Raw genomic sequence first — 21,786 nt, forward strand, 5'->3', positions numbered from 1 at the left:
CCATCCCTTATTTCATTTATATCCTACTTACTTTCCTCCAGCCCTACGCTGAAGATATAACAAACTCATTCATCTTCGGAAGGGGCGATTCACAGGACTATATCTTCTCCGGTGGAGAGAATGTACTACTGTCTCAGTAGCAAACTGAAATCATCAGTCGGCAGTGAGCGTCATCTATACAGGTGGGACTGAACTAAACCGGTGAACGACCCGATTGCTGCAGGGTATGTTGTGATAGAGTTGGGTCACGGACACCTATTAGCACTTTCGGTACAGAGTGCGGACTGTGGCATCCAGTGTATCTACACTAGCTGATCGTTGTGAGCACGCCCAGTGTGGGACTTATATAGGTGTGTTACTCTCACCTGATATTATTCACCATCAGGATGCAGCAGCAGCCCCCTTCGACCTAGTATCACCCCCCCAGGGGTGAATTTGGGAGGGGGAGGGTGTAACGCCATTTCTTGCGTTACGTCAGAGGGCGTCCTCCCCTTTCTACTATTTTCCCCCTTCCACTGTTCCACTTCCTGGTTCCAGACGGCTCAGGTCCAATGAGTGTGTTCCGTTCTGTTGTGGGAGCTTGAACTGTTCAGTCTATTCACTTTTCCTGGTCTGTACAATTTTGATTGGTTGATTGCCGGAGGCCTATTACCTCCAGGGACTTACATTGTATTCGCATTTAGTATTTAATATACAATATTGTCATTTGATATATTTGTTATAGTGTCTTTGAGTTGGTACGTCCTACCCAAAAACCAAATTTCGGTCTTCAAGACCTTTTCACGTTTCAACATGTTTTACATTATATATTCATTTGTAACCTATTTACCCTCATACATATAAGGTGGATGATAACATGTGTGAAGGCTTTGTTGCAACTCTTACACTAATATAGACACTGTCCTAAGTGAATGTGTTCATGCCTAATATCCTGGTGAATTCTTTTCCACACATCACACTTTTTCTTGTCATGGATCCTACAATATGATCTCTTGTGGTTCCTGCTGGATACTGACTTACCACACATCACATGTTAGCTGCTGGCATGAGTGTGACCTCACATACTGCAAGAGCTCACTCAAGGAAATGTCATCCTCATGATGATGCATGGATGAAGTTGCTATGAAACCGTGACAAGTGCATGCACTTCATTTATGTGACATCAGGTATTCATTACATACGTATATAAGTTTACCCAGATGGACTACACTGGACACAGGCATCACGCATGTATCTTTAGCCTGTCCAGTATCTGTGCATGACTTGTTATTATAACAGACCCGAAGTTGTACTTGAAGGAGTAACGGTAAGTCAGTACTTCACTTAAGTAATTGAGCACACCACCACAAAATTTTATACTGAAGTCGAAGTATGGTAAACCTTTGCTAACCCATAGTTACTGAGAGGTCATCCGGGGTAAGCGATAATCTGGATTGGAGAACCAAAAGGTAGCCCTAATAAAAACCTCAGAACACAAAAAATTGAAAACTGAATGACAGTGCTGACGAAAATTAATTAAAAAGTAACACTATAGAGCCTTAAAAGGACAACAGATGTATTCACCAACAGAGGTGTCAGAAGCTGTTACTTGTTTATGAACAAAATAATGCAGGTTTGAAGAAACTGTGAAATTTGTCTCAGTGGGCAAATGACACACCTGCCTAAATACCATGTGTCTTTTAAAGCATGTACTCAACTGTGAACCACAGTTCTCATATTTCAGTCTGGATTATACAGCATCCAGATTAGGAATGGTTTACTGTATAGCTCCATTATTCATAACGTTGGCAGTGGTTGAAAGTAAGCAGTCAGCTTAATACCCCTGTTGCTGCCCCTATAACAGAGGTTTCCAAAGTGTGGGATGAGCTCACATGAGGGTGCACAATTGGTTTTCTGAGGTGGGGGTGGGGGGTGGGAGGCATGTTGTTTTATTTTAAATAAAATACGGAGAAACATTAAAACTACAGTTTTTGGCTGAGGAAGTTTAATTGTCATACAATAATACAGACTTCAGACTCGAGAAGCATTAGTGATTTTAGAAAGTAATTGACAATATAAGTCTGCATACTGTTAGGGTCTCACCTTGCAGCTCTGTACGGAGTCCTGCCAAATTTACCATTAAGTCAACTCACTCCACTATTGTTAAGGAGTATGAGAAAGCTGCTCAACCCCTCACACTGACTGTTTCCACCCCCACTTTCTCCACCATCTAGGGCTGCAAAGCTGAGTCCCAAGCAACACAAATGTTGTCACAAACCTTGTGAAGCCATCTTATTCATTGTTAGTTTAAGTCGGTCAGTAAATACATTTATATTGTAGAAAGTCTTCAAATGAGTCTCTTTGATGCGTTAAGATGTAGAAATATTCAGTAATAAAATACAATGTGCGTGAACTTCTTCGTTCCATAGTGCACAGATATAGAACACACATCCCATAGTATCTACAAGGCCTAATCATTACAGTCCAGTATCCGGTATTGATACGTGTTTTCTGAAGCACAGAATAATGCATAGATTTTTATCGGGTATGAATAGAAAACCAGACGACAAACATATAGCAAATAGTAGCTGGAGTTGTATAACAAAATGGGAATCGTCCATGTACAATGAATCAATCATATTTGTTTATGGTTTCACAAATGTTACAGTGAAGAATGATCCCAGTGTCTTTCTGTGTCTCATATGAAGCCTAAAAAACTGAAGCAGCACCTTGAAATGAAATATTCAGACATCAAAAAGACTGAAGAATATTTAGGTAGAAAACGTGTTGAAATTCACAACCAGTAAAAGAGTTTTGTTAATACTACTACTGCACCATAAAAAGCCCCGTTAGTATCTTATCAAGTGTCATACAGAAAAGCACAGAACAAGAAGCCACACACAATTGCTGAAACTGTGATACTACCTGCTGCAAGACATCGTACAAACATCTGGTGAAAATTGAACTCAGTAGCTTTGTAATATGCTACTCTCAAATAACAATCTTTCAATGGATTGCTGACATACAGAGTGTATCAAAACTCAAGGGCAAAACTTCAGGAAAGGACTGGTCATACATAGAGAAGAAAAAAAGTGTACATGGGTCTGGTAATGCATAATTACAGAGTTATCTGAGCGTGTAATTTATGGAGTGTATGCCTACACATCCTGTTTGCCGGAATAAAAATGCAAGACACTGGTTACAATTGTTACACAAGTAATTATGTTGCGAATCAATTTATTTGGGCCTGAATACCTCTAGGACTCGCAGATGATATCATGTTGTCTCCAGCTGTAGCCATATCCAAAAGGTGTGAATGACATCTGTTATCTGTTGTTTGCAGTCTACTGTGAAGTGATACGTAATGTAGACAAACGAAGAACTCCCGAGCATGCATTACATGTAAGGTTTGGTGGATGGTAATGCTTTTGAGGTGCGTCGCTTGTATCTGGAACGCTACCCAATGCGGAGATTGCCAGACTGAAAGACATTTGAAGGAATCCATCGCCACCTATGCCAACACGGGAGTCTTGCACATCCACTAGGCACAGGAGGACGGCCAAGAAGTACAACCCCTGAGGACAAGGAAGATGTACTCAAAGCTGAGGATCAAAGTCCTTGAGTCAGCACAAGGCAGTTATGCTGCAGAAGAATATCCCGCACATGACGATCTGGAGACTGATACGAGAACAGCTCCTGTATCCATATCATCTACAGTGTGTAAAAGCCTTGTCTCCTGTGGATTATCCTGCAAGATTAACATTCTGCCAGTGGTTCCTGCAACAGTGCGGTGCGATGCCTAACTTTCCAGCTGTTGTGCTATTCATGGATGAGGAGACATTCACAAGGAACGGAATCCAAAATTTTCATAATCAGCATGTGTGGGCGGACACAAATCCCCGTGCAACACTCCAATTGTCCCATCAACAGAGGTTCGCCATTAATATCTGGGCAGGCATTGTTGGTGATTGTTTGTTGGGACCCTATGTTCTTCAGGACAAGCTTAATGGACAGAACTACACAGATTTCTTGTGTACTACATTGCCTGATTACTTGGAAGACATGCCACTAGCATCCCGTTGACAGCTGTACTTCATGGATGATGGTGCTCCCACACATTTCAGTCTGTCTGCCTGCAGGCACCTTAATGCACATTATCTTGGGCACTGGATAGGTAGAGGTGGACCGACTGCTTGGCCACCGCGCTCTCCTGACTCTCCTGGACTTTTGCCTGTAGGGAAACTTAAAGTCTGCCATGTATTCGACTGTTGTTGATGTACCAACTCTCCATGAGCGCATTGTGGCAGACAGTACGCACTACACCGTGCATTTTTGATTGTGTGAGACACTCAATGTGACGATGAGCGGAGGCCCGTATTCAGGCAGGAGGAGGTCACTTTGAACATTTCCTCTGATATGTGACCAGAGTGTTCCAGCTGGCATTACAGATGTATTCAGTGTAACAGTGCAACAGTGTTGGGAGTGCCAGATTGCACTAACATTACTAAAAGGTCGGACAATTCTGTAATTATGCATTTCCGGAACCATGCTGACACACACTTTTTTTCTTCTCTCTATATGAGTCCGATCCTGAAGTTTTGCTGTTGAGTTTTGATACACACTGCATTAGGCGACTTAGAAGAACAGCTGACTGAGGAGAAACCAACAATTTTCTATACAGAATGACAAAGTGAGTGACTGCAGTAGTATTGGTCATCTGAGAGCACACATGCGATATGTTGAAGGTACAACAATTAATGAAGACATGGTTTGATGCAAACCTACAAAACATAGGAGTAACAGCAAAAGAGCTCTTTAAAATTGATGATGATTTAATGAAACAAAAACATACAAGTGGACATGTTGTGGAGTATTCATGGATGCAGCTCACATAATGATGGAAAATAAGGAAAGACTGTACCTTAATTCAATGATCAGCACCAGAAGCTATGCGGACACACTGTATGATACATAATGAATCACTGGCTACAAACGAATTATGCCCAGAATTCAGTGAAGTGATGGATACAGTGTAATGTATAAATGACTGGGAACCTCTGCCTACAGAAACAGCCCGACTGAGCCATGGCGCTGGAAAGGTCAATATGGAGAAGCGAAAAAACTTGCCCCTGCCAGGAATCAAACCTGAATTCCTTGGTCATTCAGGCTGCAGCCTAATATTGTATACAGCACATCACAACTAAAAGGCTTTGTCGATGTGTGGGTTTCCTTATGTTCCTATAACCAGTTTTCAAAACAGAAACATGCTACAAACATCCAAACTGTAGAGTTTTGCTGGGCAACATGCTTTTTTAAACATGCCCCTCCTTAGTAAGACCTTCTGAGATACTCCATATCCTGCAACATTCTGAACTTCTCACTGCAAGAATGAGACTCCTTCCTCACCTCACTGTCATAGGGATCTTGATTCTTAGGTAATGCTCAGTTAAGGACACTGTCTCCAGTCTGCACCTGAATATTTAAACATTTCCATATGATGTTTATGTAGCAGGCACCACTGTAACAAATTTGATTTTATACGCTTCTATTTGTCATATATTAGCCCGAACTGTAAAATCTTTCTCAAGCCACCTTCTTCCATGCAGAAACTTTCAGTCACAGTACAGTAGAAGCCTATGCACTTAGTACCCCCTCCAAATGCACTGACAGTAGACCCATCCATTCAATGGCACCCTGGAATGACATGTCTAATTGAAGACAAACACCCCAGTAATAAGGACTAACATTTAAGCTACAGCGATAAACAATGAACAGCAGAAGTGTCTACCAACTGTAAAAAAAAAAGAAGGATGCAGGGTTATCTTGTACAAGGCTCACTTCGCTCCCCATGAATTCCATCAAAGTTCCATAAAAACATTACTCTGCCAACATGTCACACAGGTCTAATCACAAAGCCACAGCATTATAACCACTACATCCGGTGAGCCATGTTCAACCTGATGGCTGCAAGAGTTGACCATTTAGTCCAGTATCCTGCTCTCCTCCAACCTCCGCCCCAGCCATGAGGCAGCCATGCCATTACTTACACAGATTATGTAATCCCATCATTCCAATGTACCATGTGATTTTCCAATTCCCCTTGTTGTTGAGAATAAGAAGGGCCTCCATTAAAAAGTATGTAGTCATTTGCCAGTAGGTCAGCAAGGTAGGTGGTGAAATTGTTTGGTTTGCGCGTTCTACTGATTGGGTTCTCGTTCTGGCCTCTGAGGGCAAGGGACTGCCTTGTTGCAGCACACATGTCAGGAATGCTGCAAAAAGGGTTTTGTCAGGGTTACAATTTTTATGTGGTTGGGCTTGTATTGCCCCATTTCGGGTGAGTGAGCTTGAAAACAAAACGAATGTTACCTGGGGTTTCCTTGTATGTGTTCAGATTTCCATTGCCTCATTCTTGTTTTGTGTTAATGGACTGAGAAGCCTTTTTCTCTCTTTTTTCTTTTTGAGAGAGGGGTAGGGGGTGGGGTTCTGTCTCGAACCACAGGGCTGGTAGGTGTTACACCATCAGTAATGGTGCTAGGACAGAAATATGATCAGAGTTTTGTAATACTGCAAATGTTGCATATTAATGACCAGATTATTATGTTATTACTGTGGTTTTTTTTTGGGGGGGGGGGGTTCCAATACTGCTTTTAAATGTTTATATTTATATTTCAGTAATGCTCCAAGTTAGGTCACCCCAAGTTGACTATAGGAGCACTGAGAATACAACAGAGCAAGCGGGGACAATAGCAGCTACCATCCCCCAAACCACAGAGGTAATGAGGGAAGGAGCCGTTAACTGTTACAGGAGAAGTGAGAAAATTCAATTCAAGGACACCAAGCCAAGGTTGTAAAATAATTAAATTCTCTCCTGAAAGATATAAACTCTGCAGTCCACTGAAAATAAAGTGACAATTTGCTGCAGCATGTCACCTATATCTTCAGGGCTGATGAGTAAGCCAAGCCAGAAAACAGCATGGAGCAGGCAGCAAGCAAACATATCTTACAAAATTACTCTGATGTAGATATCATATTACTTTAAATACAAGATGCCCTTGAATTTAAAACCCATCCAGTTTTTGAATTTGGGTTGCAGGAAAAATATTATAAAAGTTGCGCATTCCTCTAATCTAACACGCACATCAGGTTAGCAACAGGGAAAAAGTTGTAATACTGTATGTGCGTCTTATATTGAAGTAATATGAAATGTCATGCCAACAGTTAGAGCTAAATGGGATGAAGGTTAGTTATTCAATATTAGTTTGATTCTGCCAAGTGTTTCTACACAATAATGATTGCAGCAAAGCCAACTGCAGAAAGAAAGATCAACCATTTACAAGTCTAAAGGCGAAGGCACACCAGGGAAACTGGCAACCACAACACAACAATTTCTGAGAACTGTTATCAACCTGAGTTGAACACGTATTACTGAATGGAGCAGTTGCAGCATTGCAGATTCCTCAATTTGCTCTGCTCCATGCAGTAACACGCATTCAACTCAGGCCGATAACAATTCTCAGAAATTTCGGTTGTAATGTGGTTCCCAGTTTCCTTGGTGTGCCTTTGGCCTAACATTTCAGCCCCACCGATTCTCTGGATTTCAAAAAGAAAAATGACAATATTAATAGCCAAAAGACATAGTATACTTTATTGTCCATTTTATTAGAACTTTCCAATTAATTTACATTTTTAAAACAACAATACAGTATAAAGAACATCAACATATGCCACATCTATGTTCGATATTTATAGGACTCATAGTTCTGCAATCAAAATATTGAAATAAAAAAAACATCTGCATGGTTAAAATAAGCAATCCAATATAAAAGGTGCACAAAAAAAATCTTAGAATTTTAAATCTTTACAAATTCTCTGTGTACCTCAAAGCTCCATTACATAAACCAGTACCCTGAGCACTGACACACTCAGTTTGGGTTGCCATAAGTACATGTAAAAAGGCCTCATTTTTATCATCATTCACTTTTCACATGCCACCTTGACTTACAAAATATATTTTCAATGCACAAGACATGGAACACAGTGTAGTGAATGCAGTGAAGGTATGTGCAATGTAGAAACAACAATATAATACTCCTGTGAAGAGGCTGACAGAATGATAAAATTAGGTCAAGATTCTATGTTTCAAAATACTCATACATAAATGTTACCTACACATTGTGTACTAAAGTGTGCAGAAATCTGTTAACAGTTCACAGAAAAGAACATTTTTTTTCCACATGAGACTATAAGAACACAAGAAAATAATCTAATCAGCTACTAAATCTAAATGTCTATGCCATAATATTATCAGCATATTAAGCCCAAGTTAAAATATGCTAGCAGAAAATTAAGCCATGATTATGGAGGGTCTCCATGCTGTGTATGAAGGAAAGATCTTAGTTCTGGATGAAGAGTAATATCGCAGGGTCTGAACATGGGACCTTAGAAGCAGCCGCATCTCTTTATCATTTCAGGGCTACCAGATAACTAACATCGAGAGTTAGGGCACTTCCAGTTATGTTTATTGAGTTGAGCATGTTAGAGAGGGAGGGAACTTTTGCCTTAAAAAATGGTCAGCATGGAGGAACTCAGCAATCACAAAGTTTTAATAAAAATCAACAATTTTTCCTCATATGCTGATGAATAAGGGAAAGGGCAAAGCCATAACTCCTGATTTCACTAAAGTCGTCAGAAACTTTAATGCATGACCCCTTTCCAGGCATCTGTAACATCGCTATGTTAATAGCAAATTCTTATCTGTCATTTGTTTATGTGTGTTAATACTTTCAGATGCCATATCACTACTATTCTTCTATGTGCATGATTCAGAAACTGAATGAACAAACCAAACCAGTCAATAAGATAACTGCAAAATGCTGTTGATGTGACCATTACACATCTTTATAGCTTCTACATCCTTAGTGTGATTAAAATATATAACTTACAAATAAAAGTAATTAAAACTGTAAGTATCTGTGGACAAAAACACAACTTGGACATCTGTTAACAAACACAGAACAACGTTTGAAAGATATACACTATAACAGTGTGGCCTATCAGTCATCCCAAAGAAATCTTCAATAGGACACAGGAATACTGCATATAAATTTTGGCTGACCCTCAAACTCTGGCATATCTGGTAACAGTGCACTAGTATCTTGATTAGGAATCTGATTTCACTCACATAACATTTCATATTACATCATGAAATTCTGTACACAGAAGAAAATGCTAAAACATAAATCTTATTCTTGGTTTATTTAATGACAGCTGCAGTATCTGATTACACAGTAGTGAATGATGTGAAAATGGTGAAAAATGGCTTGGAAAAAGATATGTGCATGCAAGGGGTCATGGACAAGTTTGAGATACCGTCAAGTTCTTGCCTGAAGGGAGTACAGAAAAACATGAAAGACTTAGGGTCTCAGTAAAGATTCTCCAAGACAGGTTTCAACTACAGACATAGCAAATATGTAGGAGTGCCACCCAATCAATCACAATGCGAGGTCCCACTGTCACCGAACTAAATGCCATGTCTTCATGCCAAGTACCATGCCAAGAGCTTGGATTTGTAACACTTATTGTAACAAACATCAATCACTTCAAGGTAGAACAGGTGCTATAAGTTCAAATCACTCTACCTATATTCTCAAATATGAGGTTAAGTGGGCATAGTTTCTGCTCCTTATTTGAGAAAGTCCAGGCTGAAATCTTGGCCTGGGTCTGAATATGAGAGTCTGTTTTCAATGTCCTCTGCTGCTCTGAGTGAATGTTGGGCCATTACCTCATGCTTGGCCTGGACCATTTCCTTTCCTATTTTTATAGCAATAATCATCCAACCATTTGATGTTTTACAACCCGAGAGACTGAAGCACTGTTAATAAATAAAAATGGAATGGTAAAGCTATCCCTGTAACCAGCCGCAGAGGCCCATAGGGTTGTGAGACCTTGAGGATCCCACATTTTCTAGACATTAGGCTCACATATGGCAGGGAGGTTGTCAGCCATGTGTGTCAGCTGACCTTTACCTTGTGGAGATTCCTGGTACTCATTTCTGTCAGAGCCTGAGTCAACTCCAGAGCCATAGTGTGGTTGCAAGGATTAGGTCAACTGAATGAAAAATCCAATTATCTCATCGGAAATTGAACCTATGACCTTCCAGCTTGTAGCAGCGTCTGAACTAAGTATGCTACCATGTTCCCCTTCAAATAAATAACTGTATGTAAATTGAAGGAGGCTCACGGCATTCAAGATATGAAATTATGTGACAAGCAATTCTTCATTCCAAATGAACTGTATATAGTCAAAGAAATGACATCAGATTCCATCCATGATTTTACCTTATATATGATTGTTCACATGTGCAATGTATCAGATCAAGTTAATGTACACTTTTAAATTTGCATGACTTCTTGTGAACTGTGAGAAGAGCCTGACAGATAAACTCATGCTCACACCACTCACATTGATAAGGTCTCTGGCCTGTGTGGAGACGTCGGTGTATTGTGAGTGTGGCATGCTGAGTGAATGCTTTGCCACATATCTCACATTTAAATGGACGCTCCCCGGTGTGAACACGGCGATGCTGCTTAAGGTTGCAGCTCTTAATGAATGCCTTGCCACAAACATCACATATGTTAGTCTTCTCGCCTGTGTGAATTCTACAGTGGAACTTTAGATGTTCCTTTGAACTCAGCGATTTGCCACACACATCACAGATGTAAATATTTGCCCCAGTGTGAGAGTTCATGTGTAGCATCAGAGATTTCTTATAAGCATATGTCTTGCCACAAAATTCACACTGATTCATTTTCTTGTTATTAGTATCCATATGAGTCTTCAAGTGTTGAACAAGAGAATTCTTGTAAGCATAAGCTTTACCACACACTTCACATTTGTTGATTTCCTTCTCAAGCTTCACCTTGGGGTGGAGGCTCCTCTTGTGGGAATAGAGGCCATGTTTGTATCGGAAAGTTACACCACACTGCTCACATGTGTAGGGCTTTTCCCCTGTATGTGAGGCCTGGTGCAGAAGAAGGGTTGACTTGTAAAGAAATGATTTCCCACAAGTGACACAGTTGTGTGTCTCCATGTTTCCCTTTGCATCCGAGTGGCTCAACTTTTTATGCTCTACTAATTTTTTCTTGTTGAGATACTGTCTGCTACAGACATCACATCTGTAAGACTTCCTAAGCACATGCATTGTGGCATGCTTCTGCAGCTCAACTTCTGAATGGAAGCTTTTCCCACAAGTGTTGCATGTGAACTCATGAGAGTGCTTCTTGTAATGGAGTTCCAGACGGTATTCGTATGCAGTAGCATAATCACAGAAGTTACAGTAGAACCTTTTCTCCATACCACGAATCTCAGTCTGTGCCATCACTTCCTGTGATGAAGTGAATTTATTATTGTACACATCACAAGAAAATGGAAATAACTGTTCGTGAGTTGACATATGACTAGCAAGCAATTCACTTGTCTCAAAACACATGCTGCAAGTGCTACACAGGAAGTTCTGCTCTCCAGCTGCATCAATTTCTAGCTTCACAGGAATGTCCAAATATGGACCATGGGAAAAGTTACCAAACTGAATCATTCCACAGACTTCTGACTCAGTATTTGGAAACTCTGTTAACAGTGTTCCATGCATCTTTCTAGATGTCTTCCATGATGGCTTCCTATGTCTGAGGAAAGACGTTTGCTTGTAAGCTCTGCTTTTCTTTGGGCCACCAGTGTTTCCAAGAGGTTCACTGAGTCCTTCAGATGTATACCTAGAAAGAAGACAATTTTAAAATGATACTCTAGGAATCCACTTCAATACACAAAACATCATTTTTCAAGTAACTGCACATACACAGAACTGCCCCCAGACTGAGAAATCCCTGCACAATGGATAAAATAGAGTTGGTGCACTTCCAATAATGCACAATGTCACCACATAAACTGAAGTTGTGGCAGCATCATGGTATTTTAAACCATTATACTACTAACTCAGAACTATAAAGCAAAGCAGCTGTGTTGGCTTTATGTAGTCAGATTCACAGATAGCAGACTTCTAAGCCTGCCACAAAATGAATGCCATGGTATCTTGCCACATTTCAAACACTCAATTTCAGGAGAAAGACAAATTCTGTGTTATATAATAATGTACGGAACACCAAGTGTAACAATCTGGAGCTTAATTTAATTTCAAAAATCCACAATCTCACAAGCAGGGCTTTGGATACTGGACACCCTGCAGGGTCCCCATGAAGTTCACTCAGTCTATCTACCTGTATACACAAAACAACTCTAAAACATCAGGATGCATGATAATGAAATCTGATACTTCAGCAAATGTCCCTGCCTGTACCTCAAACATAACTCACTACTGTTTGTTGGAGAGAAAAATTTTACCAACATGGGTAGTAGAGAAAAATGAAACACATGCTATGCCCAGGACATTACTGACATAACTATCACTGCTGTCAAGATAACTGAACTAGATGGATGTTGTGCATATACTGTTAAATATTAGTATTCAACAATCAGAAATGACTTCCTAAAAAGAATCATAATTAAGACAAACACAGTGCTAATTGAGTTTAAACTGCACTGAAATCAAATCTGTTCCCAGCTTCCTCTATACCAATGACTCTGAAGCATAAAAAAGGCAATTTGTATACTCTCTAGTTAATTTCCTTTACTGCGTAATAATGGCAAGCAATCAAGTTTTAATACTGGCTACTTATTCACTCAGTAGAGGTCCAGTCTTAGCTTATAAGTACTTCAAACACTCCACAGTAAAGAGCTGCTTGTGATTATAATGCCTGTTTATAACAAGGGATGAGTTAACTTACTCTTAATTGTTTAATTTATAATTGCCTCTGTCAAATGTCTCTGTTAAGTGTATACTGTATCTTGTAACATTACACAGTTCATGACTATTTCCTATACAGCAGTCATATAACATCTCGCTATAACAACCTCATGCTGCTGTCATCCCGAGGATAGCATGCCACTAAATATAAAATTTGTCTTACCAATTTTGTTTGTCTATAACACCGATAATGTTATCTAGAGAAAAACCACGTGAGAAAATAATTATAAACTGCAATGCTGAAAGTATGGGGAAGTAAATATCAAAACTCTCCTGTGGGAGGACCAGGAGTAATAACAGAAATAAAGGCTCAAGTCAGAACAGCAAATGCTTCAGTCTAGACTTGAACGGTGTATAACCTACACAGAAACCAGATACACCAGTGAGGAGTCAATCTGGCTTCAAAATATTTGTTTCAATACACACCAAAAACTGTCAGTCATCTTGAGCTTTAAAAATTTAGAGAGTATATGAAGTAACATATAGTTGCAAATTACTTCTAACACCGTGAATGTGAATATTCAGTCAAACAAAAGTCAACAAAGAGAATCAGTTCAAGCACTCACTTCCTGTCATGATATTCTGTTTCAATGTGCATTTTTTGGTAGTGTGTGCCCATTATATTAGAAAGGATGACAGCATACCTATACATCTCTACAGGCACACGGCTCCAAATTAAATATGACTGCAATTCCAATAGCATTAAGAACAATTAAATCAAATTCACAACAACTCTACTTCCTGCTGACAACTAGATAACTGTCCACACAGGGATATTAGCACACTCAGTTACATAAAGGCTCCAGCACTGGATATTACTCAGTCACTTGAAAAACTACTGATGGCATAATACCTTGAAATAATCTGTCACATGACTTCCTCCTGCATCCTCTACATCCTTCTGTATCAAATAATCAACTATGCACTGATGTATCATGTAGATATTACTGCCAGACCTATACATCAATGATGGAAAAGCACCATGTCCCGGATAAGGTCAAAATGTTAAAAAATAATAACAAATCTTGTAACTTGAACTACAATTTCAAATTTTCAAATATTATAATATTGAATATATGCCAGAAAACATGACCCAATCAGAAACAAGAGTAGGGTTTTGCTGGAGAAATGTACTGTGCCAAACATCAAAACTTGCCTAAAAATTTATTTTCCTTTCAAATGAAACTCAAATTTTTGTTCACACTATCAAACATTAGTTTCACTGGAATTATGAATACTGCTTTTATGGCCTAATTTATGATTGCAAAATGCCTTACAAAAAGGACACTGTGCATTTTTCCAGCAAGCTAGTATATAGAAGGGACTCTGTCCCAACAGCAGATATTCAGAGAGACCTCAGACGAAGTTATATCAGGCCCAGGTTTCTATTAAGCTGCAAGATACTGCCGGAAGGAAAAAGTGAAGCAGCAAAATACATACAACGGGAACTTACATAACTGTTTCAAAATCTTCAATGTAATTCCTTATTTCTTCAGAGCTATAGAGCACTTCTTGTGAGTTTTCTGGTGGACTGTAAGAAGAGCCTTGCATACAAAATCGTGGTCACATACATCACACTTGTAAGGCCTCTGTCCTGTGTGGAGGCGCTTATGTATGGTCAATGTGGAGCGCTGGGTGAATGCCTTCTCGCACAACTCACACTTGTATGGACGTTCACCTGTGTGTGTGCGTTGATGCTGCTTGAGGTCCCAACTCTTGATGAAAGCCTTCCCACACACATCACAGGTGTAAGATCGATCACCAGTATGTATCTTACAGTGGTACTTGAGGTGATCTCTGGTGCTGAATGACTTTCCACAGACATCACATGCATAGGTATTAGCTCGAGTGTGTGAATTCACATGCACACGCAGCGAGTTCCTGTAGGGAAATGTTTTGCCACAAATCTCACACTGATTAACATTCTTCATTTCAGCTTCCTTGTTCATGAGTTCCTGTACAGACTCAGGATGACTGCACTTCTTGTGTGCATAGAGACTCTGCTTGTAACGAAACGTGGAGCCACACTTATCACATGTATAGAGCTTGTCCTCTGTGTGCGAGGGTTGGTGCAAAAGCAAAGCAGAGCGGTACGGAAACAATTTACCACATGTCACACATTTGTGACTTGAAGGCTTGTTCTTTTGCTCTGGATGGCTCTGCCTCTTATGCACCAGTAGGTTACGTCTACTAGGATACTCCTCCCCACAGATGCTACACTTGAAACTTCTCTCAGAGTGAACAGTCATGTGCCTGGTCAGCTGGAATTTGTACCGAAAGGTCTCACCACATCTGTCACAGCTTAAAGGATATGTGTGTCTCCTGCAATGGATTTTTAGGTAATATTCATGTGAAGTTGCATGACCGCACACATTACAAACAAAACTTTTTCCTTTAGTATGGGCCTTCTTGTGTTTCAGTAAACCCCTAGATGTTCTACATTTATCTGAACATACATCACAAGAATAAGCATAAGAGTCACTGTGAGCAGCCATATGTGAAGCAAGCTGTTCACCCGACTCAAATGCCACATTACAATCAGGGCACCTGAATTCCTTCACAGGATCTGAAGAACTAGATTCAACTTCTATCTTTATAACAGGGTTTAAATGATCCAGATGCAGATAACTATGAGACTCCACTTCAGCCTCTGGAATATCTTGCCAACACAGTTCACATGTCTTCAAACGTTTCACCTTTTTTACCAGTCTGTCTCTTCTAGATGGTCTCTCAATTTTGTCTCTGTTCTTGGGCTCAATAACACCTTCACTGAATGTCTCTGTTGAATACCTAGAAACAAGATAATTTGAAAATGACTACTTATGCTTATTCTTAACCAGAAACTAAGCACTACCACTATTATAGCACAGACACCAGATGGATCTTCATAATGGCACATAATGTTTGCTCTCTGTGTCTCTAATATACTGTGGAAACTATTAACTGTACCTTCCTCATGAATATGGCTATTCAATCCCAGGACTCTAACTTTATTTGGAATTCAACAGACAACAATGTTCAGATGTTTACCCAATTCTATGTGATCCTTACTTGAGTAATTTGCTTTCTCAGCTTAATACCTAATGCAATGAACATGACAATACGATGTGAACTGCATTAATATCAGCTCCTCTTTCAATGATATTCAGTTCCCTTTGAGCTCTACTTTACACTGCTAGAAGACAGCAAGCATACAATTACAAATGCTGCAGTCATATTGGTTCATTAGAATATCTTAATCTTGTGTGTTTTTTCATCAAGGAAATTCCAAGGTTCTCAGTTATAAATATAAAGAAAACTTTGGGGATGTGATGCTGAGTAGTCCAGTAGAATTTTTACAATGTTTCAGAGGAAACCGCAGACTCCATATTCAGGGCAGAAAGGTCAGACATGCAGGAAACAGGATCAAAATATATGGAAATAAGGGAAAGAAACTATGACAAATTCCACAATAATCAATAGCTACTTTGTTACACAGCCCACACCAACCATCCCAGTAAATAAAAAAATGGAGCACCAAGGTCAAGAAGTCTTAGATTCACCAGGCTAGAAGCTTTAGAAAATTTATAGTCTGGAATCTTTCTACACTGATAAAATATTAATATTACTTGTTCAGACATCATGACAAAAAATAATTGCAATAAAAACACACACTTAATTGTGGAGAACTAAGCAACATCAGAGATCTTTATAACACTTGCAGCTAAGAAGGGAACACACGCCACAAGACACGGTTTAGACAGAATATAAGAAAAACGACTCCCACAGCGGAAGAACCACACGCAAGTTTTAATTATGACACATAATATGAATAATCTTAACAAGTTTTAGTGTGTGTAAATTTATTACAGTTGACAAATACGCACTTTTTAAATACTATTTAAATAATTTTATAAAGGCAAGTAATGAAATAGATAGCGTAATTAGGGCACCTGATGATGGCACTATGTTGCCGAAACATGTCGTGAAGTAACAGGTGAAACTGAGTGCACTACAAGACAGCAACTGTATACATATCACAATCTCTCTATTGTTATGTGTTACCATGGTTGTGTGTGTGAATATATATAAAACGCTTTTGTGTATCAAATGTCAGTCTTAACAAAGCAGGGTTAGCTTGAACACTGATTACTTATCATTCGATCCATGTAGAAGTAACAAAAATAACACTTTCTACATCTCCTTAGACTAATGCTAGGACTGGGCCTTCTAATGGTGCACGGGTATCATTCCTAACCATCCAAGAATTATCGCAACACATTTTATGCAAAGATAATTTTGTAGTTGACAAAACACAGATAAATGATTTGAGACTCTGGAATAGCCACCTAATCCATAACAGTTATTTGGGTCCCCTATGCAATTCATAAAACAAAGGCAGAGTTAAGTACAGATGTTCTAAAAGTTACCGCATTACATTTGAATAAAATGATTCCTTGTTGAATCTTATTATATTCTTGAAGAGCTTAGAGCAAATTCTAACACAAATGCTGATTCTTCAGCTGTCCAGTTATGCTAATAACTCTGCTCCTTAAGCAACATGTTAGTTAATAGTCCCCACAACTTTCAGCAACACGTCTGATTCACACTACTGTCCCATCACTATGGCCAAATAACATGCTGACAAGCAGTCACACAGAGTATTCTGTTTGCTGCAACTGGATTTTGGACTGCATATTTCTCTAAAATGCATCAATATAAGTCCCATGACTTCAATTTCTTTACAGAAAACAGAAATTATGGGAGTGTCTGCAAAAACAGGGCATTCAGTGCCACATTAACATATAGTGACACGTAAATGCACTGCTAGGTAACAAGTCAGTAAACACATCACTATAGCAAAGAATATGCAGGCAACAATCAGATAATTTCCGTTGCTTATGCAACAGCGCTGCAAATACAACATCCAGTGCTAGGCAACAAATATGTTTTCTATGCATCTGCCCCGAGACTACATAAATAGTACAGAACAGAAACAAATCAGAATGAGAATGGACTGAGAATTTGGCAGTCAAGTAACAAGGCCGTTGAAGACTGGCTCTGAGTTATTGTAGTTGATTGTGATTATAAGTGGTTTTAAAGGTGTCAATAAATTCAATCATCCAATTCTAAACCTTATTATTATTAGTCATGGTGCCGTAAACATGTGACAATATTAATCAAGACTATATAAATGATAGCAGGGACTAATACTTGCACGTGTGCCTCCACACATGCACGCTGGCACACACACTGCAAGGTGATCTAATCGGCCTTTTTTATTCTTTTCAAATAAGAACAGGCTAAAAATGGAAACATTATTTTTACAACCTTTCTTAAGCATTTCTGTTCTAAAGGTTACTCACACTCTGCCATGATATACAACTGCCCTATCGAGGTTTGTTACTTTCACCTAATTAACAATCATACTTAACTATTCCTTTATCAACTATAATGGAAAGCAGTGTTAGTAGCACAAAATTATAAGGAGCATGCATTAACCAAACACAAGTAAGATGTTAAAATATTGTCACGTGTTGGGTGTATAACGTGACAAATAACTTCACGCCTTATTGGATATAGCAAATTTTATTGCACATTCGCTCTTACAATCACACAATTTACAATCTGACAACTACTGCTATCTGCAGTATTACAAATACTAGACTGCAAATGCTAGACTACAACTGACTGGTTGACTGAGTCCCTGGCTAACTCGTAACTGTCTTTGTAACTCACTCAACTCATAGGCTGCTGCCTTGAGAACTCACTTTGGTGACTGATACACTAACTCGTAACTAACTTGCATAGCCTTCGCTGCTCCTTATTTAGCCCGTTCCAGACAACACAGAAAACAGCCACGTAATAAGCACCACTGTTGTCTGGTGCCGTGTTGCCAGCAACGCTGTCGGGAGTTGTTTACGGCTGCATAGCAACCGCGGCATCCCTTCGTCACATCACCGCTGGCGGGGAAGGAGTGTTGACTTGCCTATTACCTTAGTAATGACAGCACTCTGATGGTGTTACATCACCGCTGGCGGGGGAAGGGGTGTCCTGCATAGCGCAACACGTCACAATATTCACCATGTGCACCAGTATCACCACAAATATATACATATTTCATCTGAAGAGACATTATGTTGTACAATCTGTATGTAATGATTAACTGGTTGGTTGGTTTCCAATGGCTGTATCTGGGATCATTTAACCCATTTTGCTTCTTGCTTCCCAATAGAGAGCACCCAAGTTCTTCTCTGTTGCATCTCCTTCTTAAGATTAGGGCTTCGAAGGAGGTGTTCTTTTCCCATAGATGATCCTGGAAAAAGAATTCCTTCAATGCCCTAATGCAATGATTAAACTATCCCACAGGAGTTCAACAGAAACAAAACATGAAGATGAACATAAACATATAACCAACACAGAAATTGGAATGGGAACTTACTTCACTGTTTCAGAATCTTCAGTGTAATTCCTTATTTGGTCAGGGTTTTAGAGCATTTCTTGTGAGTTTTCTGGTGGACTGTAAGAAGAGCCTTGCATACAAAATCATGGTCACATACATCACACTTGTAAGGCCTTTCTCCTGTGTGGAGACGCTTGTGTATGGTCAATGTGGAGCGCTGGGTGAATGCCTTTTCACACAACTCACACTTGTATGGACGTTCACCCGTGTGTGTCCGTTGGTGCTGCCTGAGGTCCCCGCTCTTGATGAAAGCCTTCTCACACACATCACAGGTGTACGACCGATCACCAGTATGTCTCTTACAGTGGTACTTGAGGTGATCTCTGGTGCTGAATGACTTGCCACAGACATCACATGTGTAAGTTTCAGCTCGTGTATGTAAATTCATGTGCCTACGCAAACTGCATTTGTATGAAAACATTTTGCCACAGAACTCGCACTGATTTCCATTCACATCCTGGCTCACAAGTTCCTTAACTGCCTCTGGATGATAGATCTTCATGTGTGCAGACAGACTCCTCTTGTAACAAAAAGTGTAGCCACATGTATTGCATCTAAATGACCTGTCACCTATATGAGAAGACTGATGTGCAAGCAGAGCAGAGTGGCTCAGAAAGGATTTACTGCACATTGTGCACTTGTGACTTGGAAGGCAGTTATGATCCTGCCTTTTATGCAGATATAAATAACGACTACAGTCATATGTCTTACCACAGATGTTACACTTGAAACCTTTATCAATGTCAACAGCCATATTACTGAACAGATGCTTGTGACTCTTCTCTACAGTATGAACTTTCTTGTGCTTCTTCAAACCCATGGATGTTCTAAATTTATCGGAACAAACATGACAAGAATACGGATAAGAGTCCTTGTGTGCAGTCATGTGTGCAGCAAGCAGTTCACCTGACTCAAACATCTTGTTACAATCAGGGCACCTGAATACCATCCCATAATCTGGTGAAATGGGTTCAATTTCTATCCTAGTAATAGGGCTTAACTGCTCAAGATGCAGACAACTGTGTGAGCCCACTTCATGTTTGGGTCCATCTTTCAAACACAGTTCACACGTAATAAAATGTTTCGCCTTCTTTACCAGTTTGTCTCTTCTTGACAGTCTCTTATTTTTGTCTCTCTTCTTCTGCTCTGTAACACCTTGACTGAATGCTTCTGTTGAACACCTAAAAGCAAGATAATTTTACAATGACTGTTCATGCTTATTATTCTCTGGAAACATAGCAAACCATTAATATTAGAAATATCACTGACACTAGACTGCTCTTGATAATGCCACACATTGTTTGCTGTGCATGCCACTGAAATACTGAGAATCATACAGTACCTCTAAAAGTAAGTAAACACTGGAGTTATTTGATCAACCACAATATCATGCAGATGTATGAGAATACAGGTTTGGCTTGACCTCGACAATACACAGAGGTGAGTGGTGAGCATAATACTCTTGCTCTTCTACCACAAAAAATCAACAAAATGTGCACACTGCTACAGAAGAGAAAGATCTCTTGCCACTGGCAGAAATCAAACCTTGTTACGGGTTGCCCATCCCACTATTCTATGCTATCATGGAGCCCATCTTTCATTATGAACTTGAGGATGAGGGAAAGTGAGCTACTCATTCAGTTCTCATTTTGATCCTATCCAATTGATGATAAAGATCATTTGCTTAATCATCTCCATTTTACCTTCTCCTCTTTACGTAATATTAAGTCCAATTTAGAGCTCTATCCTACCATGTTATATACTAGCAACTACAGATACATAAAAAAAACTATATTGGTTCCATTCAATGTCAAAGTTCTATCAGATTACAATCTTGAGTTTTTTGTCACAGAAAATTTGAGGTGCTCATGGCAACATGAAGATTAATTTCTTGTCGGATGTGTACCTGTCCAGTTGTGCAAAATGTTACCAACACAAGAGGGCAACCTGGGGACACCAACACACAGGAAAACAAAGGTGTACGTATATGGAAATCAAGGAAATAAACTGAGCCACACATGGGCAAAATGTAGAGGATTCACTGAACTTGTCACTAATTCCACAATACGCATTAGCGACCTTCTTATGTAATCCACAAAAGCCACACAACTTCTCTACGTGTTATCATGAATTAAACAACGAAAATTCTAGATTAGCAATACATGCCATAGCAGGTTATTTCCATATTAAATTCCACCAACAACCTAGCCAGTTGCAGGAGCAATTTCTTAAAGTGATGGAAATGAGAAATCAGTACTGAACCACTAGTCCCTTATTTTCACTAATATTTAGATGTTTCTCAACTGCAAATCACGAATGACGCATGACAGCATAACAGACTTTTGTCTGGTAAATAGCTTACAATGACAAACCACATGAAGTTCTTCACGATCCATTTAGATGAATGGCAGGTTATAGGTCTGCATGATTCCTTACCACCCAAGAATCACTACAAATTATTACATAACTTAAAAAAAAAAAAAAAAAAAAAAAAAAAAAAAAAAAAAAA

The 21,786-nt window shown here is 39.4% G+C and overlaps 1 protein-coding gene across 8 annotated transcripts in view; it reads right to left on the reverse strand.

Annotated features, from left to right (window-relative positions):
- LOC111869995 (zinc finger protein 260) overlaps window positions 1-21,786 on the reverse strand; it is a 303,781-nt gene that overhangs the window by 98,779 nt on the left and 183,216 nt on the right. The window contains exons 4-5 of one of the 8 annotated variants that reach the window (XM_023861912.2): window positions 14,289-15,625; window positions 11,661-11,747 (exon numbers count right to left, since the gene is read on the reverse strand). The exons of 5 other annotated variants lie outside the window; for them this stretch is intronic. In XM_023861912.2, coding sequence (XP_023717680.1) covers window positions 14,320-15,625 — 1,306 coding nt within the window. In that variant the 3' untranslated portion in view covers window positions 11,661-11,747; window positions 14,289-14,319. Of the gene's footprint in view, window positions 1-7,597; window positions 11,748-14,288; window positions 15,626-19,272; window positions 20,459-21,786 lie in introns of those variants that run through there. 2 more of the 8 variants (XM_023861907.2, XM_033753636.1) reach the window with 2 other exon arrangements.

Source organism: Cryptotermes secundus, unplaced genomic scaffold, assembly GCF_002891405.2.
Source record: "Cryptotermes secundus unplaced genomic scaffold, Csec_1.0 scaffold2458, whole genome shotgun sequence".
Taxonomy (NCBI): Eukaryota; Metazoa; Arthropoda; class Insecta; order Blattodea; family Kalotermitidae; genus Cryptotermes; species Cryptotermes secundus.